The sequence below is a fragment of the Etheostoma spectabile genome, chromosome 22, assembly GCF_008692095.1.
Source record: "Etheostoma spectabile isolate EspeVRDwgs_2016 chromosome 22, UIUC_Espe_1.0, whole genome shotgun sequence".
NCBI classification, from domain to species: Eukaryota; Metazoa; Chordata; class Actinopteri; order Perciformes; family Percidae; genus Etheostoma; species Etheostoma spectabile.
In genome coordinates, this window is record NC_045754.1 from 8,892,430 (window position 1) to 8,917,014 (window position 24,585).

Below are 24,585 nucleotides of genomic sequence, written 5' to 3' on the forward strand. Positions count from 1 at the left end.
TAAAACCTTAAGATTGACATCACCTGGTCAGGTCTCAGCTTTCCAAAGGGGGGGGTATATGCTATAAACTCTGCAGGGTGTCCAAACTTTTGCAGATGTCATTTTTTTGTTTTTCTGTTATTTTGGAAGTGTAAAAGATGGAAATAAAATCGAACTTTTTGTGACATATTGTACGAATGTCTTATCTGTAATTTGATGCCTTTTGGAGATTTTTCCATCTTTTCTTGGCTTCTTTATGCACATTAATACAAAGTTTTTCCTGGGGTGCCCAAACTTCTGAGCCCCACTGTATGGAACGACGTACAATAGAGAACAGTGCACTTAAAAAATGTGACTAAAAAAAGGCCTTTCGTTTTTACTGTTTTCATTTTAGTTTTTATTTGAGGAGACTAAAGTAGTTCAGTTAGAAGGTCACACACACACACACACACACACACACACACACACACACACACACACACACACACACACACACACACACACACACACACACACACACACACACACACACACACACACACACACACACACACACACACACACACACACACACACACACACACACACACCCCACCACACACCACCACACAACGACACACAACCCACCCCCCACACACACACACACACACACACACACACACACACACACACACACACACACACACGTTACTTCATGGAGAGACATTGTAACAGAAATCTACAGAATGGAGCTGATTACAGCTCACGTTAACTGAAGAATGGAAACATTTCTTGAGCACTGGCAAAAGTGGTACAACCATGTCTCAGATCAATGGCCTGTCTGTATTTCTTCACTTTAATGAACATTATTTCTCCCCATGTTATTTATAGTTTTGTTGTTATGGTGTTATTTTGTTGGTTCAGTTGTTTGTCTATCCCATCTTTTAAGTACCGGTATATACTGGTCCTTTAATAAGTAAAAGAGTAAGTATAGGCATACTGTTCGTCATAGAATCTGAAAAATTGTAATAGGTGTATGTGAGATTCTGAACATTAATAAAATACAAAACAAAAAGGTCACACAGCTTCAATTAGAAGTTAGAAGCTACTGACTCCTACTGTTTTTGAGCAAATACATTTAAAAAGTTTTAAGTTGTTTACTAGTATGCCACAAAATGACAACAGAATACAAATAATTCAGCTAACCTCCTTAATCTACGCCAAGCTGGTTGAAAACAAGCTACATGAAAACTAGGAAAAAAACTGGGAATTTGCACCGTGAGATATTTCTCATTCTAAGCTTTTAAATGTGCAGAGTTGGGAGTACAGATCATCAGAAAAGCATATAAGCCTAAAACACTAAGTTCAATAACTGGTCCGCAAGAGCAGCACAAAGTTATCTCTATATAGTTCACTGATCAAGCATCCCAGGCCCTGGGGGAAAATAACTGTTCCACTTTTGGTGTTGCAATGAATTGTCCCTGTCTGGCAGCTTTACCTTTTTCAAAGCCCAAGGACAAAGTGTGGCTTTGAGATGAGAGGGTCTAGTTATCCTCTCTGCGTCTGTATGACATATTTGGATCGGGCAGAGGGCAAGGTTGTGGCGTTGCAAGCAGATTTGAAACAGCAATCGCCAGGGCCTCTGTGCACACATGGAGGTACAGTAAGTCTGCAGTGACAGGGAAGCCCCAGCCCATCTGGTGTCTTTCCCTGACAGGCAAACCACTGGCCCTGGGAGATCCATCACCTTGGCGACCAGCATTTGTTCAATGAAAAAGCCAGGGGAACTAGGAAGCAGAAACCTCCCTAGTTGACGCTCGACTGACAATGAATGAAAACTGAGCCTCCCTCGGTTCAGACACTATCTGCTTGAAGATTAAATATAGTATCTGAAAATCTGCACTGTATCATCACAAACAGGAGAACCATTACTGTGAAGTAATCTGGCTTTACGTCTGTTATTATGTGCTTTTTTTCCTTTATAAATACTGGGCCAGAAGAACAATTGACATACTTATCTACAAGACAGAAGACAAGGATGCCGTTACTTAGGATTACATGCCAACTGCCGTTAATATGTCAGGGAGACAGTATGAATACAGTTGTCTGCACACCGATCCTACACGACTCCAGAGAGGATCAACAGCAGAAACAACCAAAACACCCACAGGAAAGCACATGTTGATCCATAATGGAATTCCTGAAACACTGCTCTTCTACATGCCCGACGTCATGAACCTGGTTTGTGATAGCAGATCTGAAAATACACTACAGGGGAACCTGATTCAGAAAGAATCACATCGTACTTTTGAGTAGAGCTGCACACTATTTTATTTTTTATCGTTATTGCAATATCAACTTGCACAATAAACACATTGCAAAAGGCTGCGACATATCGCCAAAGACACTTAGACATTTTTTTGTTTTGGTTGAAAAAAAGATTTCAGTAGAAAACTACACTTTGATATAATTGTTTAGTGATGCCTTTTAAGTTCAATGATCAGTAAAATGATGCTGGATTTTTTTTCAAAATTCAACAAGCAATTTGTTGTATTTTAGCAAAACACTGAAAGCAGCAGAACCATGTACTCTTTAATATCTGTTTATTTATTGCAAGTGTATCATTGCGGTATTCAACGTAATTTTTCTCATATGGTGCAGCCCTACTTTAGAGCACATATAGCATATTTTGTACCATTGCCAGCATGTTCCTTATCTAAAGTATGAAGTGGCAGAGTCCAACCAAACATATGCTCAGGCCTTGGCCGTTAGACTGCTGAGCTGCAGAAAATTTCACACACAATCACCATTCACAGACCAATCTGTGACAAAACCTACTCAGCAGCCTGTCCCTGCATTTCTCCTGCAGCCTGCAGCCCCTTGCAACCAGGCCAGCCTGCAGAGGGTAGGTAAGGTGCTATGGTAAAGAAGATGTTGAGCAGTGCCAGCCAAGTCTTTGAAACACACACTGTCATCGTGGATTTAGCAGGCTAAGCGGACAACTAAAAAGCTGGAGTTGTGCACCAGCATTTAACAATATCTAAACTTGTATATGACTAGTTTTATTAAGTCTTTTCATGCAATGACAATTTTTTGTAAGCCACAAAGGGGAAATAAAACAAAGAAAAGGCGTTTGTAACAGCAAACATCTGTATTGCCAGTCAGTCCAGAAACATGAATAGTTTTTTGGGGGGCCAATAGTCACAAAGTGCACGCAGTGATTGTTGTGGTCACATACTGATTTGACTGAGAGAGACATTTTACTGTAATGGCATGACCGTTTCTAAACCATAACATATAAAAACCTAGAGTATATTTGGCATTGCTGTACTGAAACGTTTTACTTACTTTTGGGCCAAGACATACACTGATACCGATATATCTGCAATAAGCTAATATCAGCGCAGCCAATTAATATCAGATGGGCTTTAATCTGAAAGCATTGTCAGTTTACACTTAAAAAAAAAAAAAAGATCAATAAACCATTGCCTACATCTGCTAAATGAGCTGAAATTACCTTACTGAGACAACCTGACAAAATAGGAATATAGACAGACAGTTTACTGAGAAGTGCTATCAAGGTGTCCTCAGCTGAGATCCTTCTCAGTATTCCCATTGAGTTTTAAATCCCAGATGTTCATGGGCTAGCTTAATTAAAACACTGTTAGAATGAGTGAAGACTCATATTTAACAGGAGGAGACTGAAATTAAGCTTGATTGGCTTGACAATTCAACTGAAGCCAAATGTGCGTATCAAGCATGCCTGCTGTTTGTCTAAGTTTAGTGTCAGCGTGTGGGCTTCACCAACAGGAATGTGAAATGAGTAAGTTCAAGTGTGTGTGAGAGCAAGAGAGAGGAGTGAGTGCAGCTTCAAGAGGGCAGGACAAACTCCTGTAGATTCCAGGCATGCCTGTATTTCCTCGGATGTCACATGCTGGTGCCGCAGTGCAAACACAGCTATGCTGGGTTAATTACACAGAGCACACCAAGCCTTGCACTTTTTCCCAAATGTTTTCATACTTTTTCTTTCTTTTTCATCTTTTACAAAACCATTATTAAGAGAAAGATAAGGCAACTTTGCTTAAAATGCCAAACTAGAGTAACATTATAAAATCTTTTTTTCACAAGACTACAATACAGAGACGTTAAACCATAAACTGATTATTTAGATGTCACTTTATCTAGGCCTCTGGAGCCTAAATAATGTTTTGTGATGTTAGTCTGAACTCTTACACAACATTGATGGAATAAATATTATTAGAAAACTGCCTAGTGGGACAATACAGCAAAGAAAATTAACACAAAGAGTTTCATTGTGAACTGCTGCAATTCCTCGAGTTAAAATAACTGACCTTTTACTATAAACAATGCCCCAGCTATCAACACTTACTGAATCACTCATCAGATTCCGCTGTTCTGTTGTGACCATGTCAACAGATTTAAAAGCAAAGACGTCAACAGAAGAAAAAGCCAAGGAAAGTAATTGTTGAGGCCAAAACCTATTTACAAGAAGAAAAACAGTGAGTAGAAAAATTGAGGCATTCTTGCTGCACTGGAATGAAAAGATGAGCTCCGGTAACTGACTAATGTACAGTACACACACATACACATGCTGCCATCTTCTTTTCTACAGACCTGTTACTGCTTAGTTTGTTATTCATCTCTGGCATGAGTATGACACATGCGTGCGTGCAGCTTTGTCGCCGAAGAACCCTGCTGTGCCCTCTATTGACCGCTCTCATCTATTCTCTCAGTCATACACACAAACATTCACCCATCGGCACCCCTTTCAGAAGTCTGAAACGGGTCATGTGGCACGAGACACACATTCAACCTTCAATATATTTTGTTTGCTTAATAACTAAATAACCAACCATGACCATGTAATATTGATGGTTTCCAAGTTCCTCACATCTGAAACAGACGCTCCCGAATCAGAACTAAGACTTTTCTTTTCCACATAGGTGTCCCTGACCCCTTACATCTTCAGTAATAGCAACACTATATCGACCTGGAGATGCAGCAACATACAGCAATTCACATGAAGAAACAAAAAATTGTTCTCTCTACTTTCACACATCTGTGTTGCTTTGGGGGAATAGTTCCAGATTTCATCCATACCTGTATGTCAGTTCTGTCGGGGCTACAGGAAAGTGGACTGAAAATACTACACATTAGGGCTGTGAGCATAAATGCGTTAATCGCGATGAGATTAAAAATGGAGCATTATGCGTTATAATTGTCTTCATCACGTTATAATTCTTTATTTTACACCATCACTGGTGCTGTTACCCATCTTTGCTACGCTTAAGAATCTTTGGCTGCTACTATTTTGATCCTTTGGAGGCACGTTTACTTGTCGCCAAGCTGCCACAGACACTTTCTACCTACTGCTGTAGCCATGGAGACAAACGACACAGTTCTAAATGGCGGTTTACTTTTTACAAGTCAAAAGCAATATGTACTTTGTGTGAAATGGAACTCAAGTATCACCGAAGCACTCCAAGTTTAAGCTAAGCATGCAGCTAGTACAGCAAATCAGGCTGATGATGCGAGCGGACTCAGGCAAAGCATTATTTTGGAAAGTGCATGTCGCCACAGACCTGTGGATGAAACCAAATCAAAAAAAATTAACTGAAGCGCTTGCTAAACGGGTGGCATCTAACTGCTGATCCTCTTGACAGCATGTGCATGCACTTTTGCTGTATAATTTATGTTTACATTTTTTAAAAGCAAGCTTAAGGCAAGCTATATTTCTGTAGAAACTGATGGTGTCTCAGTCCCATTTGGATTTGAAATAATCAACTAAATCTAAAAGTCAAGTTCAAGTAACTTTATTTGCATTCCCAATCAAGATACACTGGTAAGAATTGGTTTACATTGATAATACAGACTTAAAAACAGTTGTAATCATGTGATATAACATGTGATTAACTATTGAAATTCAGCGATTAAGAAAAAATATTTATTTATTTAAGAAAAATACATACTGTACAAATATATTGGCTAGTCTGCCAAAATTGCTTAGACAAGACCATATTTATCTGTGGATAATCGAACACTGATCATCAGAGGCGTGACAGCTCAATATGCACCTTCAGCAGAATCTAGCATATGCAGCAAAAATACCTCATAATTGAATACAACATGGCAGTTTGCTGACTTATAAGAACAAAGAATGTTTCTACAACATTTATTTAAATTGGCTAATGGTAGGCAAAATTAACAGTGTGATCAATAAGGAAGAGAAGTAAACAACACAGCAATTTAGATGAGTTGGAAATTATTATTCAGTCAATGATAACTTTAGTGATCAGGAAACCCAAAACACCCTGTTATTGCATAGTACACATATTTTATAAGTCAGCAAGTATACGTTTACTGTGTGTGTGTGTGTGTGTGTGTGTGTGTGTGTGTGTGTGTGTGTGTGTGTGTGTGTGTGTGTGTGTGTGTGTGTGTGTGTGTGTGTGTGTGTGTGTGTGTGTGTGTGTGTAGTATAGTTTGCTGCATTTAGCTATCTCACAAAAGCTTTCAACACTACCACAAACCATAAAACATTTTAAATATGATCCCAGATTAGTTCATGGTCAAGGTAGATAATATTAGTCTGTTTTAATGCACATGACATTTTAAGACAGATTTAATTTAGCAATTATGATTTGGATTGTTGTGATTTATTTTTTTTAAATTGCAGCAATTTTAACAGAAGTCATGAAGATTGAAAGCAGGGACAGCAGTTATATCAATGGAGCAAAAAACATTTCTTCTACTCAGAAATGCACTACTGTCAAGACCTCTTGTTTATTTGTGTGTTTGTCTGTGTCTGTCTCTGTGTGTCTTGTTTGTGAGATGCAGACATCGTTCTTGCTGTTGTGTTTTTGTTGTGTCTCCCTCTTTCACACATTTCCTCTCTTTGTTTTGGAGTGAAACATTTGATCGCAAGGAAGGGTTGTGGAAAAGGTGCACTGTGCATTCTTCGGTGTGTGTAGCGTACTATTCTGTATGTTGTCATCTGGTCTAATGTTTTGCGCTTTTGTTTGGCTATTTAAATACATTTTAAAAAATGTGATTGCAGGAAAAGAAAATGTACTACATAGTTTAGAGACAATCATCAAAATTGGCTGGGTTGGGAGAAAATATCCCCAAATGGAACCAAATGTTTGCACTCTGGAGCCATGTAGATGACGGCAGTGAGACAGTGTGAGTCAAGTGAAGAGAGTTCAAGTGGTGTAGACACTGCCATTCTAGTAGTAAACACTCCTGCAGCCCCAAGTGTATTACTTTACTCCTTTATCATGGCTCTTGAGCTCTTGGGCTTAACATTCTTTCACGGGTCGGTGCTGCATCATGTAAGATTACAGAAGAACAAGATGCTTCACATTAGTTATCATAAACTCTATCAGTCAGAGACACTGAGCTTCTGAGTGTGTATATGGGAGAGAGGAAGAAGGCAGGGACAAGACAAAAACACTGCTGTACTAGGAGGGGGAAACTGGAGTAAACAACAATAAACCATAAGCCGATATTTCTTAAACCTCCTTTTTTTAAGCCTGGACTTAAAGTTCCTCCAACAAAACAAGATCCAGAGTGGAGATGACCTCACAAAAACAGGGCATTCCACTGCTCACAAGATTTTTCCACTTCCTGCTTGGAGAGACTCTCCCAACATAAAAGGAATCAACAAGAAAAACATGGACGTCAGCAAATCAGACTGGCCCGAACTTGGATGCTGACTGAGTGCCCGAGTTGTCCTACAGAAAACCAGCGCTTTGTGTGCATCCTGAAGTCATTCTGAATTGGCCGCCTGTTTCAAAACACATGTAAAAGCAGAGCAGCTATGCTGTGGTAGCTGTTGTGTGGATGAATTGGTTGCTAATTGGTTAAAAATTTAAAGTTCCCATTGCTATTGCCAAATATATATTTACAAAAAGATTTTCTGTCAAGTGGTAAAACACTTAATTTCTATAAAATTTAGCAAGTATCTTGGATGAAAGTTAAGAGTGTAAGGTGTGGGATGGTGACAATCACATGAAATCTACTTTCATCAGCTCCCATCTAAAGCCACTGGTACAGAAAGCACACAGACTGACGGTGGCTATCAGGTTTCAGTGTGACAGATAGAGGCCTTCAATGACTGTGTGTGGCCAGGAGATAAAGGGCAGCATTTGTTTGTGGTTGGTTTTAATGCCATCCTGGGTGACCTTTTCCCCACAGGGACATCAGGCACCCTGACAGATTAAGCCTCAAAAGGAGCATTTGTGTTACTGAGAGTGCAGTTCCTAGACTCCTGTATGATCTAAAGCTCCAAAAACATTCTATCCCATTGCTGAATTTAACTACTTCAAACTACAGCAGCGATCTCCTTTTGAGTCTGTGACCTAAACATAGCCTGTTGAAAATGTGCAAATGCAGTTTAATAAAGCTGAATAAACATCCGGCACAAGATGACCTCAAACTGTACTGCTAACAGGATGGGAAATAACCAACATCGTACTAGGCAATTACAACTGGCTGATAAGTTTGTCTCGTGTTTACCAAGCCTTGTTGACAGCTAACAAATCTTGTTTTTGTCTGTTTTTTCTAATCTTTTCCTTCTCAAGACAGAACATTTGCATTACTGTGTAGTCTTGAGTACAAAGAAGAGTTTTGTGATTTGGTTTTCATAATTAAAGTTAAATGTTTATTCTTAAAGCCTCCTACATTTATCAATTCGAAACATCTCAAAAAAATATTACCGCGCAGATTACTACCTTATTTGTTATTACTGTAATGCACAGTAAATTGGATATTTGCGTTTTTTGGACAGTTAGTGGTACAAAACTACTTTCGACTCATAAGAGAGGACCCTTTATCGTTTTTTATTGACCTAAAAATTAATCTATTCAAACTCAAACTCGACATGTTAGTTGTAACCATACAATGATGCGACTGATGATTTTGCTCAACTAAAGGTGGGAAACTGAATTTGTTGCTTTATATCCACAGGGAAATTTAGCTAATGTTAAAGGTTTGTGTTAATAATAATGATTTACGTGTGTCACTCCCTGCACCTGAATACAGGCAGGACTGTGTTCTTTACCTCTGAGGTTTCTAACACTAGCTGCTGACAGGATGAAATCAACACATGAACACATGAATACAGTCGGACCAAAAAAGAGAAAACGGCATCACCTTGCACATCTTGTCTGTGTGTATACTTGATGCATGTGGCCAACAAACTCCTGTCCTATCACAGTGCTACAGCTGGCCATGCAGCAAAGCCACAGACTCACCCCTTTTGCAAACAGCTGCCACAACCACCACAGCCATCAATTATTCACCGGGGCTTTGCCTCCTTGTTTACCTTTGAGGCTGGCGACCAAGGCCAGAGAGCATGGGAGAGTGGGGAGTAACAGTAGGATAAGTGAACAGACCAGCATTAGGTCCTAATGCTACTGTGCTGAAAGTCATCAGAAATGACTAAACAACCAATTAACACAATTGTTGTGATTTGTTGTATATGGTATGCATCAATAAGGGATAATACAAAAAATAGTGCATTTTAGGGGGCACTTGACATAAAGAAATAGGTCAGTGGCATAAACAGATGCAGGGCAGCCCGTCCACATACACCTTGCCCCCATAAGTGTGCGGGTTTACATAAAAAAAATACTGGCACTGGCTGTCCTTATGCATGGACTGGAAGCTTGACATAACCCAGTTACCATTACTGCCATTTCCCAGGAAGAACGCATGACTTCTCAAAGTGAAAGGAAGGGAAGAGAGGGAGGGTGTGTATGTGCTTGTCAGATAGAACAAAGCAGAAGATCAATCCACACCGTGCAGAGGTCTCCAGGGCACCAGCGGTGTGCTCTGGGACCACTTTCCTGGCTGCTTTTTTTCCACCTGACACTGGATGTCAGCCCGGACTGGTATTTATGGATGGATGGATGGATGGATGGATGGATGGCGCCAACACCGAGAGCCCCAGAGGACCGGGGATCCGAGGAGCTCAGCTCCCTGGTCACTTCCTCAAGTGGGGGTGCCAAAGCACCCCCTTCTCCTGTTAATCCATCTCTGGAATGAAATACACCCCCTACTACCAGTACCACTACTCACTCACTCACTCATTCACTCACTCACATATGCGTACACCTCCTGTTACCCCTCTGTCCCACCAGATTGGGGGAAGGGGGGCTGGCAGGATGTAAGACCAGCTGGTCATCAGCTCAGACAAAGAAACCTGCTGAATGTGCTCTCGCATCAAAAAGAAGAGTTTCTCCCACATTGCTGTGTCTTCATAGCCTCACCCACTCTGGCCCTCTTTAGGCACTGTGTTACAGCCAATCCTATATCCTGATTACAAAAGTTAAAAAAAATCCTCTACAGTCAGGGTGGGGATAGCTTCTGTCACAGCCACAATCTGAGGAAGTCAAATATTCTGGCCTAAGACATGGAAACAAAACATTCACACGACACATCCTACTTTAGATGTATTATGCTTTGTGTGCCATACAAGCCCTGGCTTCAACATACAGGAAAAAGGAGAGCAGAAGAGTGAGAAGAGTGCGCCAGAGGAACGATGTGGTTTTACCGCAGAGAGGCCAGTGGCAGGTGTAATTTATCTTTGGTCCAAGCTTAGTTCAGCAAGTCGCTGAGGAGAGACAAACCAGGTCTCCCCTGTAGAGTTAACTAAAAACTCGGAGGGAAGACTGACTGCAGAACTCACAAGTACACTGTAAGGACACAGTGTGAAGTGTATGTCCTACTATTTATACCAAATTTCCTTCATAAGCAGCCAGCTTTTGGCTTTAAAGCCCAGACATGCTGCATTTCTCTTACACCTTTATCATGAATAATATAGTAGATGGGTGGAGCACCATTTATTGTCAATTAGACTGAGCCATTTTTCATTCTTTCTTAAAAAATTAGTAATGACTTAAAAACCAAAGACACAAAATAAAACACTTCAATATTCAAGCTTAGGTAAAAAACAAAAACACAAAAGGTAGACCAATACACATTTAGCAAGAGCTGAGTGAGGGAGTTTAATTTGGATTTCTCTTGACCCAAGCCTGAAAATACACAAGGGACTCAAGAGAAAAGTACTCTGATTTTTATCATTGCATTTATGTGCTGAAAAGGGACCCAAATGGCAAAAAAAACAGACCCCAGAGGAAGTGTACACTAAGATGCAGTGGTGTGTATGATGGGGGGTTGCAACTGAGGTGCTGAGGGGCATTTTCACAGCTGGGTGAAAATGCCCTAATCTGCCCTTTAGCCACAGATCCTCACACACAGAGAGGGCACTAGTGACAGCTGAGGATTAAAAAGATTGCATAGGCTAGTCATCCTTCCTGTTTATCATGCACATATCATTCTGTTAGTTCCAACTATAACATATCTACACATCTAATTTTTCCTTTTCAGACAAAACCTGACCTCCAATAAGTACTGTAACTTTGTGGAGATGAAAAGAACATTTGGTAATTCAGGTGATAATAGCAGTTATAGATTTGCTCACAGCCCAGATATTGGATGCTACAGTTAATATAATTCTTGGTTATGGCAAGTGTTGAGGCAGGAAATGGGTACTGTAACATATCAAGTGTACTTGGAAGGTCCTATTAGGTAATAATACCAGGAGCAACATGCATAAAACCTGTTTTGCAAAGTCTAATGGGGACACACCCATCAAGGATTTGTTCCCTATTTCAACAATGGAAAAACCAAAACAAAAATAGGTAAGCACACTCGGTCATGTGAATGTGTTGGAGCCAATTTTGGGCTTCTGCCTAATGCACCTGCTTCCTACCTGGTTCCTCCAAAAAGGGGATCCCTTTTGCTTTTCAGCAGGTGTAACGGACCTCCAACAAATCTTAAAAGTATTAATTTGAGTCACGATATGCTTGCAGAATTAATGTACTCTTGGTCAAGGGCAGTGCAATGCACACAAGAAACACAAAGAGCCATGACATTGGATATGAGGGTGGGGTGGGGTGGTTGGGTGTGGGGGGCACTTGGACATGTGAATGGACTTCTTTGTAACGTGTAATTGGGACTTGAGAATGGCTAAAAAGATAATTCCCTCTTCCTCAACATGATCTTTGAGGCAGGGCTACTTGGTCGAAGCAGCAGAGAGAAATTCAGATTACTCTAGTGCAAAATGTCCTTGCTGAAAACATAGAGCAAGTACAAGGAAATATGAATTGTGGGACATGTACATTTAACTATCACATGCAGTTCCTCAATAATTGACAAAAGAAACTTGAGCAAACAAGGATTCACCTGTAAGAAAAAAATGTTCAAGTGAACAATGTTTTCTCCATGCTTGCTTTGGTGTTGCAATGATCAACATGAACAAAACTCACAAAGTAAATGTGCCAATAGCTAAACAAAAGACGCATTGCAGACTATCTGAGATTATTTTTTGTGCAATGAGAAAACATTGCAGCATTTTGGGCCAATGATGTATGGACATGAGGGGAGTTCCCGACCAGCTGCCTACTTGAAATGAGTTCCTCTAAACTCATTTCATACAGATAAGTCATACTTAACACTACTATCAGTATTTCACATTGTATAATCACTCCCTAGATAGGATGTTGCCCTAAAATCAGACAAAAACAGTCATTCTAAATTAATTATATTTACAAACCTAAAATGTTCTTGATGTGGCAAATTCAGACATCATTCCCACAGAGGGCATAATCTAAGATTGGTGGGCAGTGTGGTGGGGGTGAGTCACAGCAAACTTAAACTGTTAGAATGTCTAAATCTCCATCTGTTCACTATGTTTAATCACCACCAATACAATCGAGACCTATCCATACCCAATAGGTTTAAACGTGGTCCCAGTTTCCTGTTTTTGAAACATTTTTAGGGCTGTACTGATTACAGTATGTTATTGTGTAAGTTGTCACTGTACACATAAATCCACCTGACTGAAACTAACCCTGCTTGACTGACCTGTTAGTTTGTGACTGTGCCCCAGGACAGTTTAGCTCCCGTAAAAAGAAGTGAGTTTGTGAAGGTGTCACCTCTGAGCCGATTATTCTCTATCTATGGCATATGTTGTGCCTACTGGTGCAGCCAATAAGAGGTGTGCAAACAAAACAAAAAAAAATTGATTTACGTTCATGAATCGATTCAAGCTCTACCGATTCAAAATCGATTCATAGAATTCCTAAATTTCATTCATATTTTTAAATTTGAAAAGTAATTGTTTTGTTATGGCTTGTATATTATCGCATGGGAAAAGTAACTACATTTACATATTGTGAATCTTTTTTAATTTTTTTATTCAGAATCGCTTTTGAATCGGAAAATCATTTTTAAAATCGAATATTGAGCCTTAAAATTGATAGTGAATCGTGATATTTTCAGAATTGTGCACCCGTAATAAGCATACCACTATTCATCCATACTGTGCTCATTCACAGATACATGGGACGAACTGATGAGCAAAAATGACTCGGGATGTTAGACTGACATCTAAAAATAGACTGACAAGTCCACATACTCAACTCTGACTCGAATACAGAGTGAGAGGGAAGGAGCACACAATAGCATAAAGACATTTAGACCCTCACTCTCTTATGAGCTCATTATGGTAATGCCATTCATCAATCCATGCTCTTGTTCCCAACCCTGTATGGGCCTGACCTCTCACACTGCTCTCTCGCTGAAGCCCCGCTGACTCTGATGACCAAAGAAGGCCCATATGCTTTGTGTCTGCACGCTACGCATTCATCGCAACCACACGAGACATTCTGTCACCACACATTTATGTCTCCTGGTTGAAGCTAGTACCACACAGAGAGACTGTCGGTTAGCTGTCTGCACCAGAATATTTGGTGTATCTGTCACGCAGTATTTCAGGGGCCATGTACCAGGTACACTGTGTATATCTGACAGGTATGAACTAAGTGGAGAAAATGTCTGTCTGCAGGTAATTCTCATCAGGCTAAGTAAGCCGTTCGTTAGTTTTTGGGCCAAGAAAAGGCATTAACTACACTGAAGACGGGTAAAATATTCAGCAGTTAATGTATGTGGGTCTTCATGAGTAGCTCTCTGTCCATCTGTGCCAAAAACGGTACAGGCAAGAGCCAAGTATGTGTACCCAGAGTAGTTATATGCAAAAGGCTATATTTTATGAATCCAACTCAGGGAGGACTGATTTAAAATAAGTACTCGTGTAAAAACACTTGTCAAAGCAAAGCGATTGTTCAAAAACACAAATGCATCCATTGCTAGAAGAAGCAATATTGTGTCTGATTCCCAAAAAGTGACAGGCACTGTCACCACTTAGGCCTCTGTTGACTTGTTAACAATGTTGCCACTTGCCACTTTCACCACTAATGCCGTGAAACGTGAGAGACTATGTCTAATACCGACCAGTCTAAACTCCCTGCTCCATCACAATCGCAGTGCTCCCCACTTTGACTGTGCAAAGAGAACTTTTAACATATTTCAAATAGTGTGTGTGTGTGGGTGGGGACAGCATTGCAATTCATTCCATGCATGCCTTCCCACACTGCATCCAATCTAACTGGCCAGTGATGCCATTACTACAGGCAACGTGTTGTGTGCCAGCAGTTTTGGTCAGGGTTAGTCCCTAACAACATGCAGCATACCCACCCAATAACTTGTCCATTTATCTTCACAGTTAGTTAAGGCTCATGTCTTCCTGGCAATACCTAGTTTTAACATCATGACTCAAGTTTGGAGCCAATTTTCTTAATGTTAGACACTGCTGAAATACTGTTATCCACTTATATATGGGCAAAACAAAACAAATGTACTCTATGTCTGCCATCTTGCAATCATTATCTACCGACGTTATATTACAGCACTGCAGTTTGGCCAACCCCATTTCCAAGGAAGGAGGTACCCTTCCTGAGAAGGAATTACCTGAGCAGGTGACATCATGTGTACCATTTCACCCAAAGTAACCTTTGGTTTCCAATAAGTAAATTAAACACCAACTGTGTGCAAGTGTAGTGTTGCAGGGTGAATTTACATTACATAGCTAAAACCAAGAAACCATTCACATGAGATCCACATATAGCTACTTCAGTCAGGGGAATGACACACATTGCTGATAGACATAGAGGAGACATTTTTTTGGTCTGTAACCCTGCATACCTTTGGTAGCTCTTTGAGTTGGTTAGCATCAAGGAGAAGCTCTTCCAGGCTGCGACTATAGCGGAATACCTCATCAGGGACTGTCTGCAAGTTGCAATGTCGCTTGTCCACCGACTCGACGTGGCGGTTGCAGCGCCATAGGGGGATACACTTCAGCATGTCCGGCCGCCGTGGGGGATTTGGTTGCCGGTTCTACTGAAATCTCCGCATCGGAGAGTGAAGGTCGACGAGAGAGAGGATATTTTGAGGGAGTGGGCTCACTCAATGTCAAAACACTCACTGTGCTCCACGACGGTCCTGAACAGGAGGCCAAAATCCACTTAGAGACACAAAAATAATCCCTTCGATCTGTTAGCGATATTCCCAGTTTCCGTTCAGCTGTGTTCGCGGATTGTCAGGTTTGCCCTAGTGTCATCCACCCTGGAATTATAATGAACATAAACAAAAATGAGAACTCACGCTTGGCTGAAGCGTTTCCTCACTTCTTGCACTCACTTCACCACAGAGACTGGACTAACGTTAGCTTGTTATGCTACCGCCACATCCCTGTATGAGACCGAAGCTCTGCCGCGGTTAGCTGAAAAACATGCCAACGACCCAGATATGCATGAACGGCGCTTCAAGTATCCGAGTCATGAGTGGCGACTGCTAATACAACCCCTTGACTTGGGTTACAGATACTTTACTACCACAAAACAGCTAACATTGCCCACGGAGCGAGTTAGCAGAGATTAACCCGAGTATGGCTGCGCAAGGATGTGCTCGTCCACACCGCCTGCCGTGTTGTTAGCAGGCAAGCTACTAATGCCAAGGTTTTTTTCCTAGGATGGCGAAGGCACGGCCCGCCCTACACTCCCTCTGATTGGCTATTACTTGTTGCCTTTGTTGGGTTGGGTTGGTTACGATTAGGTAAAAGCAGTGGGGTTGGGTAGGATTAGGGTAACAATGTCAATGTAAACCAACCAGAGACAGAGTAGGCAAAGCAAGGTGGAGTAGGCGGTCCTGGGGAGGGGGGTGGGAACTCGCTCAGCCAACATCGGCTAGTAGCTAGCTAGCTGACTGAATATCTTTGTGCCTAGCTACTGTTAGCTAACTAACACTAGTATAATGAACGTTCTTATCTTGCCAAATGTGTGTGGTAGCTACATTTCATTAGACGTCAAATAAATTGCCCAATGAGTGTTTGTTTTTTAATGCGACGAATAATGCCAGCAGCGACAGCCAAAGACTCAGTAACAGCCGTGCATCCCTCCACTTTGAGCTGAGGCAGGCCGGTTTGTCTTGTGGGGGGCTGGGCAGCTGCTGAGTTACCTTACTTTATACCTCCATCTAGCGGCGGGTATTAGTTGGCTTTAACTGATACAGTACTACTAAAAGAAAGAAATCAAATCTAATACTAAATACAACAAATATTGTCAGGCTGGAAAATGATTAGTTAATAAGAAATTACTCACCTAGTTAAATCCTTTGTTAGGATCTTGCCAAGTCTCGGCGAAAGGACACCCATCGACATCCTGCTGCATTAATTGCCAATTAACTTCGAATGAAAGAAAGTAATTTGCCTAACATTTGCAGGGCTCAAGTCAGACAGTTACTTTATTTTTCCTGCTCCATCCAAAATAAAAGGACCTTTCCTGTCATGTGCCATGCATGTAGTACACACGAATTGGTCCAAGTAGCCTTTAGAAAACGTTTTCCTGGTCCAATGACCTTGACCACAAAAGTGAACAAAACCATGCATACAGACCACCTGACTTTGATTAGCTACTTTGATATTGCTTTACTGTTCATTTTTTTAGCAATCATGTTTTTTATCAATGTAACATTCAAGAGCCAGTTTGTCAATCATCTGCCTACAAATTACTCTTCCTCAACTTTGGTCATAAGTAGCGGATACAAACTAATTATGGGGCAAATGCAGAGATAAAAAAAAAAAAAATCTTGGCAAAGGTGAAGTTTCCCCCGAGGGTTTAAAAAGAGCTGGCAACATTTACTAGGCAAAACAAAGTAGAATTGCATTTACAGAGTGGTCAGAGGTAGAGGCAAGATACAGTATGCTGATCATTTTTGCTGATAAAGTGAAAATATCCTACCTCTGCTTAAAGTCTGAATGGTTATTAAAAAAAGAGTATAAAGTTGTTCACCCCCTGTACAAACAGATCCAAGCTGTGGCATTTGAGAATAATCAACAAAATATTAGACCATCAACAAATGCTTGAAGTATGTTTCTGCTTACGTTGATTCGTTGATCCTATGTTCTACAACCAGAACACAGAATTGCTTTTACCAATACCTTAAAATTTAAATGTTTCATTATTCATAACCATTTATAAAAAAATGGCATCACGCTTTTTGTGGACAAACAATAACCTTTAATCATGGAAAGAAAGTGTTTACATGTCCCAGCAATTTCATGAAAGAAAAAAGAAAAAGGAGCTAAGCAGGAAAACGTAATTGTGTTACAAGATTGGATTACAAAATTTGAAACTTGCACCAAAAAAAAGTTGTCTTCACAGATGAAGCAAAAATCGACATGGAAATACTTTTAATGAATCCCCTAATGGGGTGCTTAACATTAATATCAACAACATTTTAAAAAAGAAATAAAAACATAATTACAAGTTTCAGGAGGACCGCATTTCTAGCTGCTTTCACTGTGGCTGAAATGAGTTTGGGTGACAGTTATAGGGATGGGTGCTGGTGAACCATTTTAGACACTATGCAGAGAGGTCACTGCTGTTGAAACGGTCTTGGTCATACACCTCCGCGACAACTTTGCGACCTCCGAACCAGCGGTCATTAAGGGCTTGGATTGCTTTGTTCATCTCTGAGGCCATGGAAAACTCTACAAATATTTTGACAATGATATCTGCATCCTCTTCTTCTCCTTGCTTTTCCTGGTATATGATGACTCTGTTGACACAGCCAAACTTGCCGCACTCTTCCGTCACCTCACCCTCCAGGTCGTCGTCAATGTCCTCTGGTCCAACCATATTTCGAAGCACCATCACCGTGGACTGGAGAAGAGTAAAGCATGAATTTAACAAATTAAAAATAAAAACATTTGATGTTAATGAGTAAATAAAAGCCTTAATCACTTTCTCTTGACACTTCATTTCCCAAACCTCACCTCTGATTTTCTAAGCAGTTTCTGCATCACCATATGTCTGGCACTGCTGCCTGAAATGCTCATGTGTTCTTGGTCACTCAACATCTCTTGCCCTGTGCCATCTTGCAGCATCTCCTCTTTCTCTTCTTTCCGCTCTTGGTGGTTGGTGCCACCAACTTGATTAGACAGGACTGGAGGCGATGCAAGCACAGGGTTCACAAGACCAACCTGGGGAAGCACTGGTATGGGAGGACGCACTGGAGTCACACCTTTTAGGGAAAGGCAGACATGCAGACAGTGACATCAAATGTGCAAATAGATAAACTCTAAAAAGAAAAAACCATAAGCACATATTTACTTAGAGCATGTGCTAATTTGACCAGATAATAAAGCACACTAATTGTGGGTCAAGGTAAATTAAGTATTGATCCTGTTAAATCAAATTTCTAACAATGACTTGCAACTTTAAACCATTACAGTGGGCTAGCATAAACCAATCCTAAAATTGTAAGCAGCATCAAGTCATCTGGGTAGCCATACAAATTGGCAAGATACTGTATTTCATCCATAGACATGTAGTTATCCAAATATGAGGATTATGACAGACTAAGTTTTTAACAGTAGTGATGTATTACAGTATACCAGGGTATTTAGGAATACCAAAAGTATGATTTATACTACAGTCAAAAACAGACACTCCTCTTTAATCTGATACAGTAATCTGATACAGAGATGCTATATTGAAGGGATGTATTGTACTGCACAGCATGTCACCAGAGGCTGCAAGCAATAATTTATGGGAAAGGGGCACTCATTTCCAATCTATTCATTATTCTATGGGCCATAACTCTTTAAACCCAGAAAGACTTCTCCTATACCTCAGTGAAATGTCAGGGAGCTATGAAAAAAAAAAAAAAAAAAAGATATCGCCCAATCCTAAATTACTTAAACGTGGCATATTTCATCAACTGTGCAGCCATGTACAAAAAATAAACATTGTATTGACAAGCTTTATTCATTTCAAAACAAAGTAAGCTGTTAAGACGTGGAAAAGTGTCACAAGTTTTAAAACAATAGGTTACGTTTAAAGCTCCATTGCAACAGCACTATAAAAGCGCAATTGAGAATTATTAAACTCTTTTAAAACATGAGCACTCACTCATGTCTTAGTACACACCTGTGATGACACCTGGGGCCTGGGCAGCCATAACAGCCTGAGGTATTCCCATTTGCTGACTGAGAAGTTGGGGCGCGGCTAACGCTCCCAGGACTGATGCGCCGGCTACAGCCTCCTTAAGAGAGGGGGGCCGAAGACATTAGGTAAGGGAAACACACAGAGAACAGCACAAGGCAGCACAGTCAACAATCACACAGTATAGCACAGAGTGAGCTCAACCTGGCCTCTTTTTAGTGAGCATCAAGGTCACCAACATTTCTACCGTATAGATTTACTAACTAAATCAGACTATTCTTAGCAAGTCAAAAACTTACAGCAGTGATGTTTAGAAAGTTTTCAACCATGACACATTTTACAAGGAACAACTGTCTGGTTAATTATTGTGACTTTTCACACTGAAAAATGGCAGTCAATGTGTTTGTGCCAACTAAGAACAATCTTAGCTTACACACCCAATCAGTGAATGGGAGGAGTTTTTATCACTTACCCTACTATAGAATGTATACTATACAAAAGGAAAATCGATCTGACTCTGAACACAAACTGGATTTAAAAAAAGATTGAGCCCCAGAATATCTCATTTTTCAGGGCTGTTAAATTGACACTGTCAGGGCAAGTGCTATTTTTGTGTGATCCTACAAAACTGGGATTCTCCCAGTCACTTCAATACAAATATTCTATGCCCATGTTATCTGTGCTTTTGGTGTCAATTCTAGCTAGATCTGGGTTATATTTACCTGGAAGGCCATTAAATCCCTTTGGAAGGGATTCATACTTGCCTGGGCCGTTATCTTAGCGGTGGCTGCCGCTGCGGCCACAGCTGCAGCCGGCGGCAGACCACCAGGGGTCGTGGGGGTCAGTAGGGGCATGGGCGGGGTCACTGCTTTGCCCACCCGTAGGTACTGACCCCCCAGGTCAAAGAGGTTCATAGAAGACACAGCATCCAGGGCTGACTGAGGCTTTTCATACTCTGCAAGTGAATAATAATAATAGTAAATAGCGGAGCAATGGCAACACAAAGAGCACGAGCGAATGAGGGCCCTCCAGCTCACCAATGAAGCCAAAGCCTCTGTGTCGCCCTGTGGTGGGGTCTCTGGCTAACGTGCAAGACTTGATCCTTCCGAAGGCTTCAAACACACTCTTGATGTCATCATCTGACAGGTCAGGGTGGACGGACGCCACGTAGATCCGATTAAAGGCGCGCGCCTCCTCTGCCAGCTGGTCAATGATGGGTTGCGCCTGACCGATGTTACTTGGCCGCCCAACCTATAGCACAGATCATACCAGCAGGGCTACTGAGTAAGGGATTATAGTACCAACCCGAGAACGCACTATCGCAAACTCCAAATCCCTGCAGCACTAACTTTCGACAACCACCGAGTTCAGTCAAAGCCACTCTCCTCCTACAATTATGACAATGCTATCCTGGCAAGTATTCTCTGGTTCTGCATATGTGCATGCCCATTACTACACTATTTGAAGGATCTGATGAAGTAATTCTGAGATCTAAAAAAATAAATAAATAAAACTGCACATTTCTTGCCTGTCCTATCATTCTTTTACTGTCCACCAGGTACTAAATATTCCATGTTTTCACAAAAAGACCAGAACACTAAACTATGGACAATACTTAAAGTTCTGTGTAGATCCCTTGTACTTTTCAGAACTCTCATTTTAAATGACCACAAATTCAAAACAAACAGCGTCTCTAAGGGGTGTCCATCAGCTGAACATGAATTTAATCACTACTACACTTAGATTCTTGAGTTATGCAATATAGACAAATTGTCAGCTCTCATTACAAGAGTGAAAAACAACAACTTCCCATAATATCAAATATTACTTCATTTACAATGCAAATACAAAGCTGTTTTGTAAATATCTCCGAAACTATCAAACAAAGCGTTACTTCAAAACCACCAGCTCAGCCAGTCACACTGTGCATGCACAGTGTGACTGGCTGAGCTGGTGGCAAACCGAAAGGGGAACGCATCAAGTGTATCGAGCTACTGCTACGCACCCTAAAAACTTCCTCTCCCTATTCAAGACGAGTATCTAAGTACGACTGGGATCTGTACTACAGATGGGGCGGCCAAGCAACACCAACCAGGCGCAGCCCATCATCAGCACATCTTGGACACAGAGCGACGCCACGCGCCGCTGGGCATCCTACTGGAACTGGTCACTAAAATAGCCTTGATGACATCATGGAAGCATAACACACAACACAAACAGACAGTACACTAAACACACACCCAGACATACGCACAACACACGCACCTGGGAATCAACAGACAGACAAGCAAAGGGGGAGAAAAATTAGTCACATGAGTAATTTCACAAGTCATCACAAAAGCAGTTAACTAATTGAATCAATATCCCAAATTTTAGCAAGGAATCCAAATCTGTTTAATCAAACTACACCAAATATAGAAAAAGGGGAGATATTAAAGTGTTTCCGTTTGTCCATGTGTACCTAAGACATCGAGAGGTACTCCTATTTTCAGAAAACTCACCTTAATGTTTCTCCCCCCCAGCATGACTGAGTTCATCTGCTCCAGAGCCAGCTGAGCAGCTTCTGGCACATCATACTCCACAAAGGCAAACCCCTACACAGTCATATTCATACATTGAAGTTAGGCAGCTTTACTTGTAATCTTCCGCATTTAAATCAAGCAGGAAAAGAAAAATGTATATCATGATTAACACCGACCTTGTGTTTCATTGTAACAGAATCCCAAGACATGTCTATGCTCTTGATTGGGCCGAAGGGGGCAAAAGCCTGTCTGATGGTGTCTTCACCAAGCTCATAATATATGGAGCCCACATACACCCGACACATGATGGCTAGGGCACGTTGCCGCTGAGCTGCCACCTGCCAGCCGGGGAAAACACATAAGCATTAGAGAATAATACAAAGGAGAACACACACACACACACACACACACACACACACACACACACACACACTAATAATAAATAAAAAAGTATTTTCTACTGTGCTGGCTTTGCCCCAAAATAGTTAAGCCAAGGTATACCAAGGTAGGGGGTATGGACAGGTGAATAGGGTAATAATGTGATACTGTAATCAATGGACAGAACTTTAAAAAAAAATACTAACATGTATAACAGTTATAAAAAAAAATTGATGTCACCAACTTGTATTTACAATATGACCTCTATTCTGTCACTAATGACATATGGAGAAAAACACACTTAAGTGATTGACATGCACAGCCCTCACAAATATTTAGCTTCAGTAACTGACCTGTAGTCCTGGGATGCAAGTTAGGTAACAAAAGTAATCGTGGAGTTCAAACGTAATCCATACAAAGTCTTGATGAAACCTTTTAAACTTTCTTCTCAAGTCTAAGGGGAGTGATGGATTAACCACTGAAAGATGCTGTGTTGTTTACGGATGCCTTTAAGTCAGCCTGCTTTGTAATTTCATTCTATTACCAACAAAACATGTGCTAACTCATGACATAATGGACAGTTAACTTGTTCATTGACAGAATAACTTGACTTTAAGGTGGCCAATAAGAATCCCTGTTCCAGCAGTTCTCTCATTCTGGTCCATTCAAAAAAAAAAAAAAAAATAAAAAAAAAGAAAGAAAGAGAAAAAAAGGGATTGCTATCCCTCTTTCGCCCCATGCCAAGAACTTTGCTTTCAAAATCAAGCAAATGCATTTTTTTTTTTTTTAAAGAGAATCAACTTTTTTCAAAGTTGTAAATTCTTTAAAAAGTCCACTAACAACCAAAGAGCTTTAAATATAAATATATAAAAATACTAATGCAAATTATCCCAATGTGCCTCAGAAAAGCAAATATGTGCTTCAAACAATAATTACCAGTCAATGATCTCAAAGAGGATTACTAACATCATTGCAAGTACACTAGCAGTAGAAAGCCCTGTTTTCTTCAAAATATGAATTATTTGGTTAGATAAAAAGGGCAGGGATTGTTGCCAAAGCAACCAGTAAAAGAAGGGTAACAGTCCTTTTCCATTGGGAATGCGCACAGAAAAATAATTTAATAATCTATTGACCGATTGTAAAGGTGAGAGAGGATCTCCAAAGCCCATTGTCACTGCTGCCATCTGAAAGACAGTAAAGATGAAAAAAGTGCTGAAAAGTAGGTTATAGATACCTTAGCTTTACTTTTTCAAAAATGTCATTGCTTTGCTAAATAGATAAAAGTGGTCAAGATAATAATACATTCAGGAGCTCCCTTTAAAAAACACCAAACGTTTGGGGAGTTGCCTCCCCTTTCTAAATTACAAAACACCACACAGCAGTAAACAAACAAATCCCCTTTTAAAAGTGCAAAACATTTAACATGATAATCAATGCCGTCTTGATGATCTTTTCCACCTGGACAAGAGCAGACGCAGAAACAAGGGCACATTGTCTACACGTGGTCTTTTCACAGCATGGGCGAGAAGAGAGTACTCCCAAGAGAGCTTTTACACAAGATAATATATGAAAAGGCTAAGATATTCTGTCTAGAATCAAGACTTAGACAACACGTGCATTACAAACTTTGTCCCGCATAGTACCAATACATTTTACATGTCTCACCTGCAAGTTGGTGAGCTGTTGTTGCTGATGGGCAATGGTCTGCTTCACCAACACACTCTTAATGCTTTGTTCCATGGCATACTTCTTTGCCTGGACAAGGAAAAAAGTCATTACATTCCAGATACTCATAAGAACGAACACTAGTTATAACATTACTTAGACCAACAAAAAAATGTTATGTCAATCTTTTCAGATGCATTCAAATGATAATAAAAATGCAAATAGTAAAACAAATTACAAAAACACATGGAAAAAAATCAAAAAAGTATTAAGAAGTTGCAGTCTTTGTCATGCACAAAAGTAAAAAGCTGATTAGACACCCAGTGACACATCTACAGTACATGGACTTTCTCCAGGATTAAACAGGTTTCCTTAGTCACCTACCCCATATATGAATGTTAATAATTGCACTGATTTACTTTTGTCATGCAAACTTACATTGGTAATTACATTATCACTAAAAGGTACAAGTATGTCAGGGATTTCCTACCCTCTGAAGTGCCTCCTGCTGCTCTGGGGTAAGAGGCGGCAGGCCAAGCTTGGAGCCTGTGCCCTGTCCATTCTCCATCGTCAGAGCTTCACCTCCCTGCAATTCAGAAACAGCAATTTAAGAAAAAAAGCAACAACAACTGAGA

At 40.5% G+C, this 24,585-nt stretch overlaps 2 protein-coding genes across 29 annotated transcripts in view; both read right to left on the reverse strand.

Moving 5' to 3' along the window:
• Window positions 1-15,898, reverse strand: part of scrib (scribble planar cell polarity protein) — a 73,253-nt gene extending 57,355 nt beyond the window's left edge. For 10 of the 26 annotated variants that reach the window (XM_032504026.1, XM_032504018.1, XM_032504010.1 and 7 more), the window contains exon 1: window positions 15,085-15,243. In XM_032504026.1, the coding sequence (XP_032359917.1) occupies window positions 15,085-15,243 (159 nt within the window). Of the gene's footprint in view, window positions 1-15,084 lie in introns of all 26 variants that reach the window. The other 16 variants (XM_032504027.1, XM_032504024.1, XM_032504025.1 and 13 more) reach the window with 5 other exon arrangements.
• A 1,541-nt stretch (window positions 15,899-17,439) lies between these two features.
• The window catches only part of puf60b (poly-U binding splicing factor b), an 8,598-nt gene continuing 1,452 nt past the window's right edge, over window positions 17,440-24,585 (reverse strand). The window contains exons 2-11 of one of the 3 annotated variants that reach the window (XM_032504036.1): window positions 24,441-24,536; window positions 23,951-24,040; window positions 23,419-23,469; window positions 22,084-22,245; window positions 21,887-21,979; window positions 20,423-20,636; window positions 20,150-20,340; window positions 19,371-19,485; window positions 18,215-18,462; window positions 17,442-18,101 (exon numbers count right to left, since the gene is read on the reverse strand). In XM_032504036.1, the coding sequence (XP_032359927.1) occupies window positions 17,802-18,101; window positions 18,215-18,462; window positions 19,371-19,485; window positions 20,150-20,340; window positions 20,423-20,636; window positions 21,887-21,979; window positions 22,084-22,245; window positions 23,419-23,469; window positions 23,951-24,040; window positions 24,441-24,536 (1,560 nt within the window). In that variant the 3' untranslated portion in view covers window positions 17,442-17,801. Of the gene's footprint in view, window positions 18,102-18,214; window positions 18,463-19,370; window positions 19,486-20,107; window positions 20,341-20,422; window positions 20,637-21,886; window positions 21,980-22,083; window positions 22,246-23,418; window positions 23,470-23,950; window positions 24,041-24,440; window positions 24,537-24,585 lie in introns of all 3 variants that reach the window. The other 2 variants (XM_032504035.1, XM_032504037.1) reach the window with 2 other exon arrangements.